Source organism: Mandrillus leucophaeus, unplaced genomic scaffold (genome assembly GCF_000951045.1).
Source record: "Mandrillus leucophaeus isolate KB7577 unplaced genomic scaffold, Mleu.le_1.0 Scaffold947, whole genome shotgun sequence".
Classification (NCBI taxonomy): domain Eukaryota; kingdom Metazoa; phylum Chordata; class Mammalia; order Primates; family Cercopithecidae; genus Mandrillus; species Mandrillus leucophaeus.
Window position 1 is genome coordinate 279801 of NW_012110330.1, and position 17782 is coordinate 297582.

General features: G+C 41.4%; 1 protein-coding gene across 3 annotated transcripts in view; it reads left to right on the forward strand.

The window, feature by feature from the left end:
- DCAF8 (DDB1 and CUL4 associated factor 8) overlaps positions 1-17782 on the forward strand; it is a 47934-nt gene that overhangs the window by 3894 nt on the left and 26258 nt on the right. For all 3 annotated transcript variants that reach the window (XM_011970386.1, XM_011970385.1, XM_011970387.1), the window contains one exon: positions 16251-16325. In XM_011970386.1, coding sequence (XP_011825776.1) covers positions 16277-16325 — 49 coding nt within the window. In that variant the 5' untranslated portion in view covers positions 16251-16276. The remainder of the gene's footprint in view (positions 1-16250; positions 16326-17782) is intronic.

Below are 17782 nucleotides of genomic sequence, written 5' to 3' on the forward strand. Positions count from 1 at the left end.
AACTCCTGGGCTCAAGTGATCTTCCCGCCTCAACTGAGTAGCTGGGACCATAGGCATATCACCATACCTAGCTAATTTTTTTTTTTTTTTTTTTTAGAGATGAGGTCTTACTTGCCCAGCTCGTCTCAAGTGATGCTCCCATCTTGGCCTCCCAAAGTGCTGGGATTACAGGCATAGCCACAGCACCCAGCTTGAAGACATTTTTATATTTCCAGGGTTTTAGGTGTTTACTTAAGAATTATGACATCTTATTAGGTAGTATTTCCTAGGATGGTTGGAGTGGAAGGCTAAGAATGCTTGTGACCTTTTAGTTCTCACCACCAACCTCTTAAAGTATAGTCTATTTATTTATTTTTGAAACAGGTTCTCACTCTGTCACCTGGGGTGGAGTGCAGTGGCACCATCATGGCTCACTCCAATCTCGACCTCCTGAGTTTAGGTGATCCTCCCATCTCAGCCTCTCGAGTTGCTGGGACTACAGGTGCACGCCACCATACCTGGCTAATTGTTGTATTTTTTATAAAAATGAGGTTTCACCATATTGCCCAGGCTGATCTCGAACTCCTGAGCTCAAGCAGTCCTCCTGCCTCAGCCTCCCAGAACAGGATTACAGGCGTGAGCCTCTGCGCCCTGCTACGTGCAGTCAATTAAATATATAAAAATCTGCCAGGCCAAGTGCGGTTGGCTCATAGCTGTGATCCCAGCACTTTTGGGAGGCCAAGGTGGGAGGATCACTTGAGCCTAGTTGTTCAAGTCCAGCCTAGGTGATGTTGAGACCTCGTCTCTACGAAAAGTTAAAAAGATAGCCAAGCATGGGGCAAGTACTTGCACTCCTATCACAAATTATCAAAGAACTGTGTGAGGAGAAGGTTTTCATTTCTTTTTAAAGTGAATCAGGGCTAGGGAGTTAGGAATGAAGAGGGGTTTTTTTGTTTGTTTTTTGTTTGTTTGTTTGTTTTTGAGATGGAGTCTCGCTCTGTTGCCAGGCTGGGATGCTGTGGCGCGATCTCAGCTCACTGCAACCTCCAACTTCCTGGTTCAGGTGATTATCCTGCCTCAACCTCCCGAGTGGCTGGGATTACAGGCATGCGCCACCTTGACCAGGTAATTTTTGTATTTTTAGTAGAGGAGGGGTTCCACCATGTTGGCCAGGATGGTCTCAATCTCCTGACCTCATGATCCGCCCGCCTTGGCCTCCCAAAGTGCTGGGTTTACAGATGTTAGCCACCGTACCCGGCCAAAGAGTTCTTTTTTCAGCTCCACAGCTGGACCATCTTAATAATATGACAGCACAGATGAAGAGTTTTAAACCCTTTGTTGGCTCTTCTTTCACATCTTTTTGGCAAGGGCACATGAAAATTAAGTACTGATAATATCGCAATGAAAGCGGCTGTGTCATTCAGACCAGTGATCAGTTTAGATTTGATGAACTTTTAACTGCTATCATCCGGGGTCTGAATTCTCCATTGTAAGGTAAGGACTCTTCAGGGTGGTGGTGAGATGGGTTGAGATTGCATTTGTATCATTTGTGTTTTTATGAACTCTGAAGATCCATGTCGGGTGACGGAAAGGGTGGGAGGAGAAAAGAAAATACTTTGAAAGGGATAACTTGGACTCTATTTCCTTATGTGCTGGGTAAGAATCCCCAGGTAACATCTGTGTATAGTAAATCAGTATTTCTAGTCTGTGGGCCACACTGTAAACTTTTTGTCTTCTAAAGTTTTTTTTTTATTTTTGGTTTTTGTAGAGATAGGGTCTCACTTTGTTGCCCAGGCTGGTCTCAAACTCCTGGGCTCAAGTGATCTTCCCGCCTCAACTGAGTAGCTGGGACCATAGGCATATCACCATACCTAGCTAATTTTTTTTTTTTTTTTTTTTAGAGATGAGGTCTTACTTGCCCAGCTCGTCTCAAGTGATGCTCCCATCTTGGCCTCCCAAAGTGCTGGGATTACAGGCATAGCCACAGCACCCAGCTTGAAGACATTTTTATATTTCCAGGGTTTTAGGTGTTTACTTAAGAATTATGACATCTTATTAGGTAGTATTTCCTAGGATGGTTGGAGTGGAAGGCTAAGAATGCTTGTGACCTTTTAGTTCTCACCACCAACCTCTTAAAGTATAGTCTATTTATTTATTTTTGAAACAGGTTCTCACTCTGTCACCTGGGGTGGAGTGCAGTGGCGCCATCATGGCTCACTCCAATCTCGACCTCCTGAGTTTAGGTGATCCTCCCATCTCAGCCTCTCGAGTTGCTGGGACTACAGGTGCACGCCACCATACCTGGCTAATTGTTGTATTTTTTATAAAAATGAGGTTTCACCATATTGCCCAGGCTGATCTCGAACTCCTGAGCTCAAGCAGTCCTCCTGCCTCAGCCTCCCAGAACAGGATTACAGGCGTGAGCCTCTGCGCCCTGCTACGTGCAGTCAATTAAATATATAAAAATCTGCCAGGCCAAGTGCGGTTGGCTCATAGCTGTGATCCCAGCACTTTTGGGAGGCCAAGGTGGGAGGATCACTTGAGCCTAGTTGTTCAAGTCCAGCCTAGGTGATGTTGAGACCTCGTCTCTACAAAAAGTTAAAAAGATAGCCAAGCATGGGGCAAGTACTTGCACTCCTATCTCCTTGGGAGGCTGAGGTGGGAAGATCGAGTCCAGGAGTAGAGGCTGCGGTGAGCTGAGATTGCACCACTGCACTTTAGTATGGGCAACAGAGCGAGACCTGGTCTCAAAAAAAAAAAAAGAATCAGTCCCGGTGCCATGGTCCTTAGTGTTGAGTAGGACCAACCTAAGACAGAAGCTTGTCTACAGAGAGCTGAAAGAAAGCAGCCTGTTTGTTGCCAGTTTAAAACAATACTGACATTTTAAAAACAAACAGATTCTAGTAAGGAGACATTGTATAGAAGCGCACCCTGTTGTGAAAGACTGGGATCTTGAGTTTCATCCTCTAAGTCTTGTATTCTATCAGGTGAGTTATAGACTTTTAAAATCATAAAGTGACTATTAAAATGCTTTCAGTAGATAGATTCATTACTCCATTATTTTTGCTGTAGAAAAGTTTATTCTAAACATGTCTAGGAAATACCCAGATTATAAAAGAGAAATAACGGTATCCACACAGGACTTTGTATTGCATAACATTGGTGTTAGAGTTAGTTTTTAAGTCTCTGAGACTGAGTTAGCTTTTTTTTTTTTTTAAAAGCAGATTATCAGTGAGCTAAGATAATCTGCTGTTTACCCTCATCTATTTGGAACGCAGGCAACTGAATTAATTGAATCAGCAATAGGCATGGAGTGGTGACTTTATATATTTTCATTTTAGAGCCAAAAGCCATTGAGTTTTAGCTTAGCTTTGTAGTAATATTAAAACTTCATCTTTTATTTTCACGAATGTACCCAAGAAAAGTCATTGCTGTTAAAATCAGTCAGAAAAGGAGGCTACTTGCTCTTTATTGATTTAGTCATTCTGCTCTTGGAGTGAGTAGAAAGTCTTTGAAAGCTTTTCAAAAATTGGTGAGTGATGAATTTTATGAATTAGTCACTTCTTTGTAGCAGGTTTTTTTTTTTTTTTTTTTTTATCTCTACCTCTACAGGACATAGTTCCTGGGCCAGAAGCCAGATTTCTCAAGTACCACCTAACCTCAGAAATGTGTTATGATACAGATAAATTAATGAACGGAGGCTGCATTGAGGTTGCCAGTAGGGCACTGGGGAGTAATTAATATGACAAAGATGGCATCTTATTAATGAAATGTATTAATAGTATGTCTAGTGGATTGGGTCATTGCAAAAATTCTCATCATTGTATCTGAGATTAGATATTTGCTATTTATCCTCTGAAGATACTGTTTAAGGAAGTCTGGCCAAATTCTGAAGTTAAGCATACATATTTGCCTCACATGCCTTTTTTTTTTTTTTTCTTCCTGGTTTTTTCTTAGCCATCTGGAAAGCTGCTATAGGGTTTACTTCTAGTGGTAGCCAAGTGACTGTATTCCTCTGGTGTACTTTAATCATTGGCACATTACCAGGTATGTTTTGGTAACCTTACTTAGGATCCAACATTAGACCCCTTCTTCTAACCTAACCTGTAGGAAGGCACTTCTTGATGTTTTAAGCCTCTCTTCACTGTTTTATTGTAAGTTGTACCTTTGGGGCATCATTTTTTCATCTTAAATCCTCTCCAGCAATTTAAGAAAAATTTGAAATATAAATGGCAAAAACTGTTAATGGCAACAGACTTCTGATGTAAACGTAAATCAAGATGGAAACAAAATGAAAAGTAGATTTCCCTAAGAATTAGTTAAATTGAGATAAATGCACTTGGATGTTTTTATAGAAAGGTCTCTTAGCCAGGTGCAGTGGCGTGTACTTGTAATCCTGACTACTCAGGAGGCTGAGTTGGGAGGACTGCTTGAGCCGAGGAGTTTCAGGCCAGCCTGGGCAACATAGCAAGACCTTGTCTCTTTTAAAAAAAAAAAAAAAAAAAAAAAAGTTTCTTAGTTCTGCTGCTGGAAATTAACACTTAAGGGTTAGAGTGCGTTCCTGACATAGTCTGAAATACTGTTATTAGAATTAAAACCAGAGGCCACTCATGGTGGCTTATGCCTGTAATCCCAGCATTTTGGGAGGCTGAGGCGGGCGGATCACCTGAGGCCAGGAGTTCGAGACCAACCTGGCCAACATAGCAAAACTCCATCTCTACTAAAAATACAACAGTTAGTCAGCTGCAGTGGCATGCGCCTGTAGTCCCAGCTACTTGGGAGGCTGAGGCAGGAGAATTGCTTGAACCCGGAAGGCAGAGGTTGCAGTGAGCCAGGATCACAACATTGTACTCCAGCCTGGGTGATAGAGTGAGACCCTGTCTCAAAAAAAAAAAAAAAAAAAGAATTAAAGCCAGTAAACTATAAACACTGGGCATTTGATGTTACCAGTAGGGAGAGAAGGCATTAATTCAAAGAAGGAACAAAGTTCCTTATTCATAGTTTGAATCCTCATCATTATCCATGGTGATTGCTTTGCAGTCCTCCATCTTGGGTATCCTCAGAACCTTCAAGAGGGAGAAGAGGCCAGGTTTGGTGGTTCATGCCTATAATCCCAGCACTTTGGGAGGCCAAGGTAGGAGGATTACTTGAGCCTAGGAGTTTGAGACTACTCGGCAAGATAGTGAGACTCCGTCTCTACAATAATAATAGTAAAAAAAATTTTTTTTAATTAAAAGAGGGAGAAAAACTTAGGGAGGCTTATATTGTGGGTTCCTGGGTAGACTGCCTTACTGTAGTTCGTAGAACATGAATACTTGAAAGAAGATATTAACGGAGCTCTCTGAATTCTTTAAAACGCCAGAGAGAATGGGTAGGCAGATTTCATAGACTTGGAACTGTGTCCTATATTGTATACGATGTTTGGAGAATCATTGCTGAGTGGTAAGGAAGTCTAGGCTTCTAGGAAATGTAGTCTGGTATAGAGATGGGAAACTAGAAAAATAATATAAATGCCTACTATGTACAAACAGGCTCTTAGCATACGTTGTCTTTAATCCTCTAAATTCCTGCAGGGTGGTGATATTATCCCATTTTACAAAAGAAAAACTTGAAAGCAGGTGGTAGAGGTAGAATTCAAACCCAGGTCTGCTTGACACCAAAGCCCTTTTCTTTCTTTCATAACACATGCTGTCTTTAAAAACAGGACTCTTTTTTTTTTTTTTAGACGGCGTCTTGCTTTGTCACCAGCCTGTAGTGCAGTGGCGTGATCTTGGCTCACTGCAGCCTTCTCTTGGGTTCAAGCAATCCTCCTGCCTCAGCCTCCGAGTAGCTAAGACTACAGGTGCATCCCACCATGCCCAGCTAATTTTTGTATTTTTAGTAGAGACGGGGTTTCACCATGTTGGCCAAGATGGTCTTGATCTGTTGACCTCATGATCCGCCCGGTCTGGCCTCCTAAAGTGTGGGGTTTACAGGCATGAGCCACAGTGCCTGGCCAAAAAAAAAAAAAAAAACCAGGGCTTTTCAAAGCCAAATGATGAAGCAAATGAACTGAAAGGTAGAATTAAATATTTCTTATAAATACATGTATATAAAGTATTCAAATGACAGTAGGAATAAAGACATTTTTCATTGTTTAGACATGCTATATTGGTAAGCTAATGAGTTTTTTAAGGAAACAATTTTTTTTTTTTTTTTGGAGACAGAGTTTCGTTCTTTGGCCCAGGCTGGAGTGCAGTGGCACAATCTTGGCTCCCTGCAACCTCCGCCTTCCAGTTTATGTGATTCTCCTGCCTCAGTCTCCCCAGTAGCTGGGATTACAGGCATGCTCCACCACACCCAGCTGATTTTTGTATTTTTAGTAGAGACGGGATTTCACCATGTTGGCCAGGCTGGTCTCAAACTCCTGACCTCATGATCCACCCGCCTCGGCCTCCCAAAGTGTTGGGATTACAGGCATGAGCCACTGCACCCAGCCCAGGAAATAATTTTTATAGACCTAAGAGACAGCCGAATCCTAGTGTTTTATGATTCTTTACTAGAGAGAAAATCAGCGTTCCATTCAATCTCTGAGATAATTCCAGGGGAAAAGCTATTCTGACTCTTACAGCCTTTTAACAGTATACTGTTTTCTGTATTTTTTGGAAGCATGGACTGTCCTCTTTACCTTCTTGGTTTCGTTTTTCTGAGACAGGGTCTTGCTCTGTCACCCAGGCTGGAGTACAGTGACCCCATCACGGCTCACTGCCATCTTGACCTCTGGGGCTCAAGTGATCCTCCCACTTCAGCCTCCCAAGTAGCTGGGACTACAGGTGTATACCACCACACCCTGCTTTTTATTTTTTTATTTTATTTTATTTATTTATTTTTGAGACAGAGTCTCGCTGTGTCGCCCAGGCTGGAGTGCAATGGTGCGATCTCGGCTCACTGCAACCTTTGCCTCCCAGGTTCAAGTGATTCTCCTGCCTCAGTCTTCCGAGTAGCTGGGATTGCAGGCGTGTGCCACCACGTGTGGCTAATTTTTGTATTTTTAGTAGAGACAGGGTTTTACCATTTTGGCCAGACTTGTCTCAAACTCCTGACCTCAGGTGATCTGCCCGCCTCAGCCTCCCAAAGTGCTGGGATTACCAGCATCACTTAGGCGTCAGCCACTGTGCCCGGCCTAATTTTTGAATTTTTTGTAGAGACAGAGTCTCCCAATGTTGCCCAGGTTGGTCTCAAACTCCTGGGCTCAAGCGATCCTCCAGCCTCGGCCTCCCAAAGTGCTGGGATTATAGGCATGAGCCACTGCGCCCAGCCTATCCTCACGTTGAAACCTTTTTTTTTTTTTTTTTTTTTAGATGGAATCTCGCTCTGTCACCCAGGCTGGAGTGCAGTGGTATGATCTCAGCTCACTGCAAGCTCCACCTCCCGGGTTCATGCCATTTTTCTGCCTCAGCCTCCCAGGTAGCTGGGACTACAGGCACCCGCCACAGCACCTGGCTAATTTTTTGTATTTTTAGTAGAGATGGGATTTCACCATATTAGCCAGGATGGTCTTGATCTCCTGACCTTGTGATCCGCCCAACTCGGCCTCCCAAAGTGCTGGGATTACAGGCATGAGCCACAGCGCCCGGCTACCTTGAAACCTTTTTATTCTTGACTTCCAGAGATTTAATTTTTATCATTCGTTCTTCTCAATTTTTCTCTCTGCTCTCCTTTCTTTTCTCTAAGAGTAGGTATTCCTGAAGATTCTTCCCTTGAACTTCCTCTCCCAGAGCCTTCTTAGGTGCCTAATTGTTTGAGGTATGATTTACAAGGTGTTTGATTTTGAAGTTTCTCTGTACAGATAACTCACAAGTCTGTATCTCTGGCCCTACTTTATTTAAGTTTCAAACTTAAATTTGTTTGTCACTACTTTCCTACCTAACATGTCAGCTTGGATTTTAAATATATTCAGAATAATCTCTTATCCCACCTACCAGCATCTCATTTGTGTCACTTGATTTCCTCTGGGCACCAGACTAAGAACTTGTCTTTTTTGACTCAGCTTTGTAACTGCTTATTGAGCTAAACATTACCTCCCTTTACGACCATTCTCATGTTGATCCCTTTTTAATTCCCTTTGTCGTCCACTCAAGACAGCCCCTCATTACTTCTTATCTTGGCAACTATAATAGCTTTTAAACTTGTTTCTCTTTCCTTTTCCTTCGTTTTAGTCCATCTTATTATCTTTGACAAAATAATTTCCCTGATGCCTGACACCGCCCCCCCCAAGAACAAAGCTTTTATTATACCTCTTATCAACTATACCTTACTGGCTAGCCAAACTAGACTACCCGTGTATGTTTCTTGACCATGTCAGGTTTTTAACCTCCATGTCTTTTCTCGCTCTGGTCCTGTGGAATGTCTTTCTCAACTCTACCCATTGAAATCCTGCCTGTCTTTTAAGGCCCATCTTAAAACCTTATTTTCCATAGAAGCGTTTCCTTTTCCCTGAAACTAAATATAATCTTTTCCTCTGTTCAACCACAACAGCATTCTATTTATCTTTTTAAAAAAAGATATTGATACTTATATCTCTTGTATCATGGTTATATACTCATTTTTCCTAATTGATTAATTGGCTACAAAAGGGATTGTGACTGCCTTGTTTATATTTGTAGCTTCTGTATTGCCTGGTACCAATGCTGTTGTGTAACAGCATGTTTGCTTACAGATAGGCCACTGGGTGGTGCCAGAGGCTTGTAATTTGTATAAAAATGAGTAGCCTAGACTCCCAGCTAGAGTGTACGTGCTAGAGCCTCTCTGCAGTTGGGTTGTTTGTACTGTCAAATCTTCAGCACAGTAGGAATAGAGATTAATTTTCCCGTTCCAGAAACATTCAGTTTCTTTCTGCTCATCTGTCCAGCCTACCAGAGGAGACAGTGTCGTATGTTCGACCCCTCCAAGTACTTATTAGAAAATAGCCCAGAACTAAAGTCCTACCTACAATAAACACGCTTTATGTAATGAGTTTCAGCCTCTTTGGGGTCATCCTTTGAGTTTCCGTGCCTGAGGTTCTCTGATTGATAAACACCATCCGGCCAGGTGCGGTGGCTCACGCCTGTAATCTCAGCTTTTTGGGAGGCCAAGGAAGGTGGATCACTTGAGTCCAGGAATTTGAGACCAGCCTGGGCAACATGTCCCCCACCGCCATCTCTACAAAAAAATACAAAAAATTTAGCTGAGCATGGCGGTGTGCACCTGTAGTCCCAGCTACTGAAGGGGCTGAGGTGGAAGCATCACTTGAGCCTGGGAGGTCGAGGCTTCAGTGAGCTGAGATCCCATTACTGCATTCCAGCCTGGACAACGGCGAGACCCTGTCTTAAAAAAAAAAAAAAAAAATCTGCAAAACCACTATTCTAAGTCAGGAAAGTAGGCTTGGAGAAGTAAGTGTTTCTTGTGAAGGAGAAATATTAAGGAAAGTAAAATGAAGTTAAAATGAGCCACTTCATCTTGGAAACAAAAATTGGAGGTGGAGAAAGTAGAACTAGTTGATACCAGATGGACTGTGGGACCTAGAAAAGCAAATGTACTTTGGATGGAGATCAACCCTGAACAGCTGTTCATTTATGAGTGGTAAGGGACATCTGTCCTCCTGAGAGAAACTTGGGACTGTGTGGCTCTCTGTCTTAATAATAATTGAAGTATTTTCTCATCACCTTCTAGTTTCAGAGGAAATTCTAAAATCTTGTCTCATTTAAATATGGATGTTTATGTAGGAGAGTTGGGTACTTGAGTAGCAGAATGAGACAGGCACTGGTTTGAGAGAATGCTGGGATTATATAAACCATGAGATTTGACAGACTGAGTTCAGGTCTTAGTAAAGGGATAAAGGACAATAATAATATTTAGATGTTGATGTTTCGATCGGGCTCAAGGTAAGGTAGTTGTCAGACCAGTATTCATAGACCCTAGACACCAAAGGATTTAAAGTGAACTTCAGAGAAATTTTAAAAAATAAAGAGCATAAACATACAAATTAATAGTACAACCACAAGAATAACTTTGAACTACTTAAATTTCTGCTCTTCTTAGTTATCACCAAGACAATAAAGTTGTAGACTTTTTATGTATTTAGAATTCATCTTGCCATTAATGTGGTCGCTGAGAAATCACATAGGCAGTCTTGGTTGCAGCAAAAATCGTTTCAGCACTTTCGTTTTCAGGTGAGAAGTCTGGACATTATGCTGTCATTTGCTGTGACATATTGACCATTTTAGTCAACTTCTATTAATCACAGCCTTGAGAATTTAGTGTTTTTGATGGTATTATGTCATTTAACAGTTTGCATTATTTTTCCCCCATCACTCTTCTCTCATCCTCTCTCTTTTTTTTGAGACAGAGTTTCTCTCTTGTTTCCCAGGCTGGAGTGCAATGGCGTGATCTCGGCTCACCGCAACCTCCACCTTCCGGGTTCAAGCAATTCTCCTGCCTCAGCCTCCCGAGTAGCTGGGATTACAGGCATGCGCTACCATGCCCGGCTAATTTTTTTGTACTTTTGGTAGAGATGGGGTTTCTCCATGTTGGTCGGGCTGGTCTCGAACTCCTGACCTCAGGTGATCCGCCCCCCTTGGCCTCCCAAAGTTCTGAGATTACAGGCGTGAGCCACCGCGCCGACCTGCGTTCTCTCTTTTTAGGCCACGTTTATTCAAGTATAATTTATATACAGTAAAATTTATCCTTTTTTAAGTTGGCCTATTCTTTTAATTCTGACAAAGGCATAGTTATATAATACCAACATGATTGAGGCATAGAACATTTCCATCATTCCAAAAAATTTTCTCATGCCCTTTTGCAGTCAGTTTCATTTCCCTACCCGCAAGCCCTAGTAGTCCCTGATCTCTCTATTCCTATAGGTTTATCTTTTCCAGAAAGTACTATAAGTGGAATCATATATTGTATAGCTGTTTGAGTCTGAATTATTGCACTTACCATAACATACTTGAGATCTATCCTTGTTGTTGCTTGTGTCAGTAAGTAGTTCATTCCTTTTTATTGCTCAGTAGTATCCCATTGTGTGGACCTACCACAATTTGTTCATCCATGACCCAGCTGAAGAACATTTGTTTCTAGTTTTTTGATGAATTTAAGTAAAACTATTAGAACATTCACCTAGAGGATATTTTTAATTTTGTGGCATACATTTTCATTCTTATTTATTTTATTTATTTATTTTTAAAGATGGGGTATTGCTATGTTACCCAGGCTGGTCTTTAATTCCTGGACTCAAGCTATCCTCCTGCCTCAGCCTCCCAAATTGCTGGTTTAACAGATCTGAACCTCTTTTTTCTTATATAAATTTCTGAAGCTGAAGTGGGATTCCTGAGTTGTATGATAAGTGTATATTTAACTTCATAAGAAACTGCCAAATTGCTTTTTTCAAAATGACTGTACTCTTTTGCATGTCTAGTAACAGTGTATAAGAGTTGTGCTACTTCTTGTTAGTACTTAGTAAAGTAAATTTTTGTTATTTAAACAACTTTTGACCATTCTTATAGGTGTTTAGTGGATTCTCATTGTGGTTTTAATTCATATTTTCTTAATTATTAATAATGTTGAGGATCTTTTCGAGGGATTATTATTTACAGTACTTTTTTTTGTTTGTTTTTGAGATGGAGTCTCTCTCTGTTGCCTAGGCTGGAGTGCAATGGTGCGATCTCGGCTCACTTGCAACCTCTGCCTCCCAGGTTCAAGCGATTCGCCTGCCTCAGCCTCCTGAGTAGCTGGGACTACAGGCATGTGCCACCACCCGAGCTAATTTTGTATTTTAATAGAAATGGGGTTTTACCATGTTGGTCAGGCTAGCCTCGAACTCCTGACCTCAGGTGATCCGCCCGCCTTGGCCTCCCAAAGTGCTGGGATTACAGGCCTGAGCCATTGCGCCCAGTGAGATTTTAATTTTGATAAATCCAAATGATTAATTTTTTTTGTATATGCTTTTTGTGTCCTATCCTAAGAAATTGTTGCCTAACCCAAGGTCACAGAGATTATTTTCTTTGTTTTCTTTTGGAAGTGGTATTGTTTTAAGTTATATTTAGATCTGTGATTCATTTTGAGTTAGCTTTTGTATATTGAACAGTGTATGGATTGAGGTTTTCTTTTTCTTTTGGCAGTTGAATGTTCAGTTATTCTGGTACAAGTTGAGCATCCCAGATTAAAAAATCTGAAATCTCAAATGCTTTGAAATCTGAAACTTTTTTTTTTTTTTAATACTTTAAATTCTAGGGTACATGTACACAACGTGCAGGTTTGTTACATATGTATACATGTGCCATGTTGGTGTGCTGCACCCATTAACTCATCATTTGCATTAGGTGTATCTCCTAATGCTATCCCTCCCCACACCCCCCTCCCGACAATAGGCCTCAGTGTGTGATGTTCCCCTTCCTGTGTCCAAGTGATCTCACTGTTCAATTCCCACCTATGAGTGAGAACATGCGGTGTTTGCTTTTCTGTTCTTGCGATAGTTTGCTGAGAATGATGGTTTCCAGCTGCATCCATGTCCCTACAAAGGACACGAACTCATCTTTCTTTATGGCTGCATAGTATTCCATGGTGTATATGTGCCACACTTTTTGATTGCCAACTTGATACTCAAAGGAAATACTCGTTGAAGCATTTTGAGTTTTGAATTTTCTGATTTGGGATGCTCAACTGGTATATTGCAGATATTCAAAAATTTGAAACACTTCTGGCCCCAAGCATTTTGGATAAGAGGATACTCCAGACAAGGGATACGTAGTCTCTTTCTTGTACAGATCTTTCATCATATTAGGGGGAAAGAGCAGCCCCAGTAGTTTTAAACAAGAGACACTTCGTATCTCTTTTACAAAGTACTCTTATCCAGCATATTAAAGTCTTTCTACCTGGTTTTTAGTTAATATTTTGTCATGTAATTGGTTAAAAATTTAAGGCTTTATTCTTACTAAGACAAGAAAAATCAGGTCACTGGAATTTCTTAGTGAAATTAAAATGGCACTTGGGCCTTTTTTCCTCACCCTCCAATGGGTTACTCTTTAACCTTCAGTTTGGCAGGGGTTATGGTTATTTTTAGAATATGAGCAGTGGAGCTAATCTAATTAAACTCTTCCAACTACCTGGGACAGTGAGCTTATCAGCTTTTCCAACCTCAGTGAGATTAGCTTTGGACTAGATTTTACGTGAAAGTTGATCAAAGTAAAAATAGTGGATTTGTTGGAAATATAGTGAAAAGTGAAGAAGATAGTTTGGATTTGGGTCAAATATGTTCTCTGCAGACCTCAGTTTATAAAGTTAAAACTGTATTTTTTGGTGATGGAAAAGATTTTTTATTGTTTAATGTTTTGGAGACTGCGTCTTGCTCTGTTGTCCAGGCTGGAGAGATGTGGTGTAATCACAACTCACTGCAGCCTCAACTTCTGTGGCTCATGTGATCCTTCCAACTCAGCCCCGCCCCTAGTAGCTGAGACTACAGGCATATGCCTGACTGATTTTTTTCTTTTTTGTAGTGATGGGGGTCTTCTTATGTTGCCCAGGCTGGTCTCCAACTCCTGCCTTGACCTCCCAATGTGCTGGGATTACAGACATGAGCTGCCGTGCCTGACTAGAAAAGATTTTTCAGTGGCTCCTATACTTGACACCTAGGGCACAGCATCTCTGCCTCCTTGATTAATTGATTGAGACAGGGGTCTCACAGTTCTGCCCAGGCTGGTCTTGAATTCCTGAGCTCAAGCAGTCCTTTCTCAGCCTTCTGAGTAGCTGTGATTACAGGTGCATGCCACACCTTTGAACATCAGGTTCGTGCTCAAAGTTTTCACTGATAGAGGTTCATAATCAAAGTTTGGAGACCACTGCTCTAGAGTATCCTTCTGCAGAAATTTTGACATTTAATTCTACTTACCTTTGTCATCTGTGCACATGTATTTTCTAGAGCAATTATGAGTCAAAAGTTCAGGCAGTCTGGACTCCTGTGGGAGTTGATACTTGGTTTTAAGAGAGGTTCTCTGGAGCTGCTTTTTAATTCTCTGGGAGTGGATAATGGTGGGGTGAAACGTATGGTAAAGAGTTTTGATTATGGAGGTGGGAAAACAGCAGATCTGTTCTTCGTGTTACACTGGTCTGCGTATTACCTTTGTTTTTAATGTGTTTTTTTGTTTGTTTATTTTTGTTTTCTTTGAGATGGAGTTTTACTCTTGTTGCCCAGGCTGGAGTGCAATGGCGCAATCACGGCTCACTGCAACCTCCGCCTCCCAGGTTCAAGTGATTCTCCTGCCTCACCCTCCCTAGTAGCTGGGATTACAGGCATGTGCCACCACGCCTGGCTAATTTTGTATTTTTGGTAGAGACGGAGTTTCTCCATGTTGGTCAGGCTCGTCTAGAGCTCCTGACCTCAGGTGATCCGCCCTCCTCAGCCTCCCAAAGTGCTGGGATTAATCTTAACAAAGTAGTGCATTTTCCCCACTTGATAGGAATTAATATACTTTTAAATTCTAGATGGAGAAGATAGGCTCCTATGCTAAAGAATATAAACAGGACTATTGAGAGGGAAAAACAAATGCTGTGTGAGGAATGCTATACAAAACTGTCTACCTCAAAAACAAAATGCATTGCAAACAGCTTCTCACTATTTTTCTTTATGTTGCTTCACATATCTGTTTTTTGTTGGCGTTGTCTTTCATCATCACCCTTCCAGGTGTCCTTTCCTGAAATTCAGTCAGCTTCAGCCCCACTCTTGCAGTATTTCTGTTCCCACCTTGACCTATTATGAACAATCTTTGGGCCGCTGTCTCTTGACAGAGGATACTTTTAATGAAGCAGCTTAGATTTCTGTAGAGGGTAGCAGGGAAAAGGATAAGGATGAGGCTGATTCTGGAATAATTGTCATGGGAATGAAAGGGCTGTTGAAAGATTAGAGGCCAGGGTGCCTGGGTACAAGGACTGGGGTCATAATTATACTTTGTCTTTTACCAGTGCCTTTTGTCCAAGTCACTGAAAGGGCTTAACAAAATTCTGATCTGAATAATATTATTCTTTGCTCTTTGGAATTTACTGGAGGTGGCAGTGAGGCTCTGAAAAAAAAATGTTTTATAGTGGCATAAAAGGAAATGAGTTAGATACCCTGATTCCTTAAGAAAGACGAGTCTAGTGAAAGCTGGTGCTGTTAGGTGAAACAATGTTTGCCATTATTATATGAAATGGGATGAGATGGTTTAATGGAAATGTTGCCCTTTTCTTCCCCACCTTTGTCTTTGTGCTTAGAGACTCTGACTGTTAGTCTAAGAGAAACGAAACAACTTAAGGTTCTTTCCTAGGGATAGGGTGCTCCTGATTTCTAGTTCCAGCTCTATAATCCTTAGTATCTGTGCCTTTAATAAGTTTGAAGTTAGTTGGGCCGGGCGTGGTGGCTCACACCTGTAATCCCAGAACTTTGGGAGGCCGAGGTGGGCGGATCACAAGGTCAGGAGATCGAGACCATCCTGCCTAACACAGTGAAACCCCATCTCTACTAAAAATACAAAAAATTCGCCGGGCGTGGTGACGGGTGCCTGTAGTCCCAGCTACTCGGGAGGCTGAGGCAGGAGAATGGTGTGAACCCGGGAGGCGGAGCTTGCAGTGAGCCAAGATTGTACCACTGCACTCCAGCCTGGGTGACAGAGTGAGACTTTGTCTCAAAAAAAAAAAAAAAGAAATAATAGGTTTGAAGTTAGGCATCTGAGTGAATAGAGAGAGAAAGTTCAATCTCTTCCCCCACGAGCTTGATTTCTTCTATCTGTTGATTTGTGTGTAAAATGATATTCAGAATCTGACTCACCTCTTCATGTTGTGAAAACAAGTGTTGTACGGAGTTTGAGGATACATATGTCACTTATTTACGTGGGAAGATTCGTGCCTAGGGGGCAGTGCTGAAGTTAGCTTTATGTATTGAGACTCTTGGCTTACAGTACCTGTCATTTGATATGCGCCTGCTGTTCCAGGTTTTTAGTTCCCACTTTCTCATCTGAAAAATCACTGCCAGTTACTGAGTGAGTGAAGTAAAGAGATGGCACTTGACCTCCCCCAAAATATGTCATTATATGGAATTTAAACAAACATAGGGAAGAAAAAATTTCTGGTGTGCTTTTCACAAGCTGAGAAGCTGTGTTAAGCATGCATACACAAATCATTTTTATAAAAATGATAAAACCTGTACATTGTTAAATCTTGTCCCTATTGTCTTCTTTCCCAAGTGGTTTCTTAATTGTTTTGGTTTCTTCCTCTCCCAAACCCAGGCTGGCTACAGCAAACATCATTCAAGATGTCCAGCAAAGGGAGCAGCACAGATGGCAGAACAGACTTAGCTAATGGTAAGGGGCCAAAATGAAGGTGAAGCTATTTTTACTATCAACTGAGGTTCTCCTCCTCCCTGCAAGATAGAGTGGAGGCCTGGATTTTAGTGGAGGGAGGGAAACTTTGCTGTATTGTTCTGAGTATAGGAAACTACACAGGAAACACCTTGGACTATATTGTGCTTTTGCTTCTTCTCATTTTGTCTGATCATTTTCAAAAGATCAATAATAGAGCTCTACTTCTAAGAGGTCAAGTGGTTTGGAGTTGTATAAAGCTATAAGGATGGGGAGAACCTAGGAAATGCTGTTAATAAAGGAAAAAAATAAAATCCCATGACTGGTAGGAACAAGGGAATTTTAGGGAAGATGAGCTTCCCCAGTTATATTGAGAGGCCCTTTTCCACAGTAAGTAGTAGTTTGATAGAGAAATTACATGGCTGGGCATCGTGGCTCATGCCTATAATCTCAGCACTTTGGGAGGCTGAGGCAGGCAGATCGCTTGAGCCCAGGAGTTTGAGACCAACCTGGGCAACATAGCGAGACCCCATCTTTTTTTAAAAAAAGGTGATTTCATAAGGGATGAAGTTAGAACCCAACTAGGAGTGGGACATCTTTCCGCTCCTTATTTCCTTCCCTTTCTTCCCCTTCCTTCCTTCCTTTCCCTCCTTCTTTTCAGGACCAGTGCTGCCAAGTGTCAAATCACTGGCTTTAGGGCAGATTTGAAGGCAGAATATAAAAATTCTAATACAGTGTAACTACCACCTGGGTTATTTAACCAGTGCTTCACCTCTGAGCCAACTTTTAAACTGGAGAAGCTGCCTTTAAATGGATATAGTTGGGCAGTACAGAGTCCAGCATTCCTTAGCACCTTGAAGGTCAGGATAACAGGCTAAATTCTAGTTGATGTGATTGGAGGAAGGATAGGTGAGATTTTCAACATGTTTTTTCATTGCTGCATATGTTCTTATCACTGCCATTCATTCATCTTTTGTAAAGGAAAGTGCTTCATATTTTTCACTGGGTTTAGTTGAAAGGCACAGGGTTCTAGAGGAGTTAAAGTATACTGTTGATTTGGAGCTTGACCATTAGCTAGGTCAGGGATTGGCAAACTATAAATTGCAGGCCAAATCCAGCCTGCCACTTGTTTTTGTAAAGTTTTAATGGAATACAGTCATGCCTGTTCATTTATGTAGTGTCTATGCGTTGCTTTTGTTCTACATACTGGAGTTGAGTAGTTGTGGTGGAGCTCCATATGGTCTGCAAAGCCTGAAGTTTTTACTGTCTGGCCCTTTGCAGAAAAAATTTGCAAACCCCTACTCTAGATCTTGGTGATTTACTGTTGGGGCCTTTTTGATGAGCTCGTGATACCTAAGGCCTCCAAAGTTGTCTATATTTGTTACTTATAATTTTAGCAATAAACACTAGATGTTTTGGTGTTTTATTTTTTCTTTTCTTTATTTTTTCTTTTCTACAGA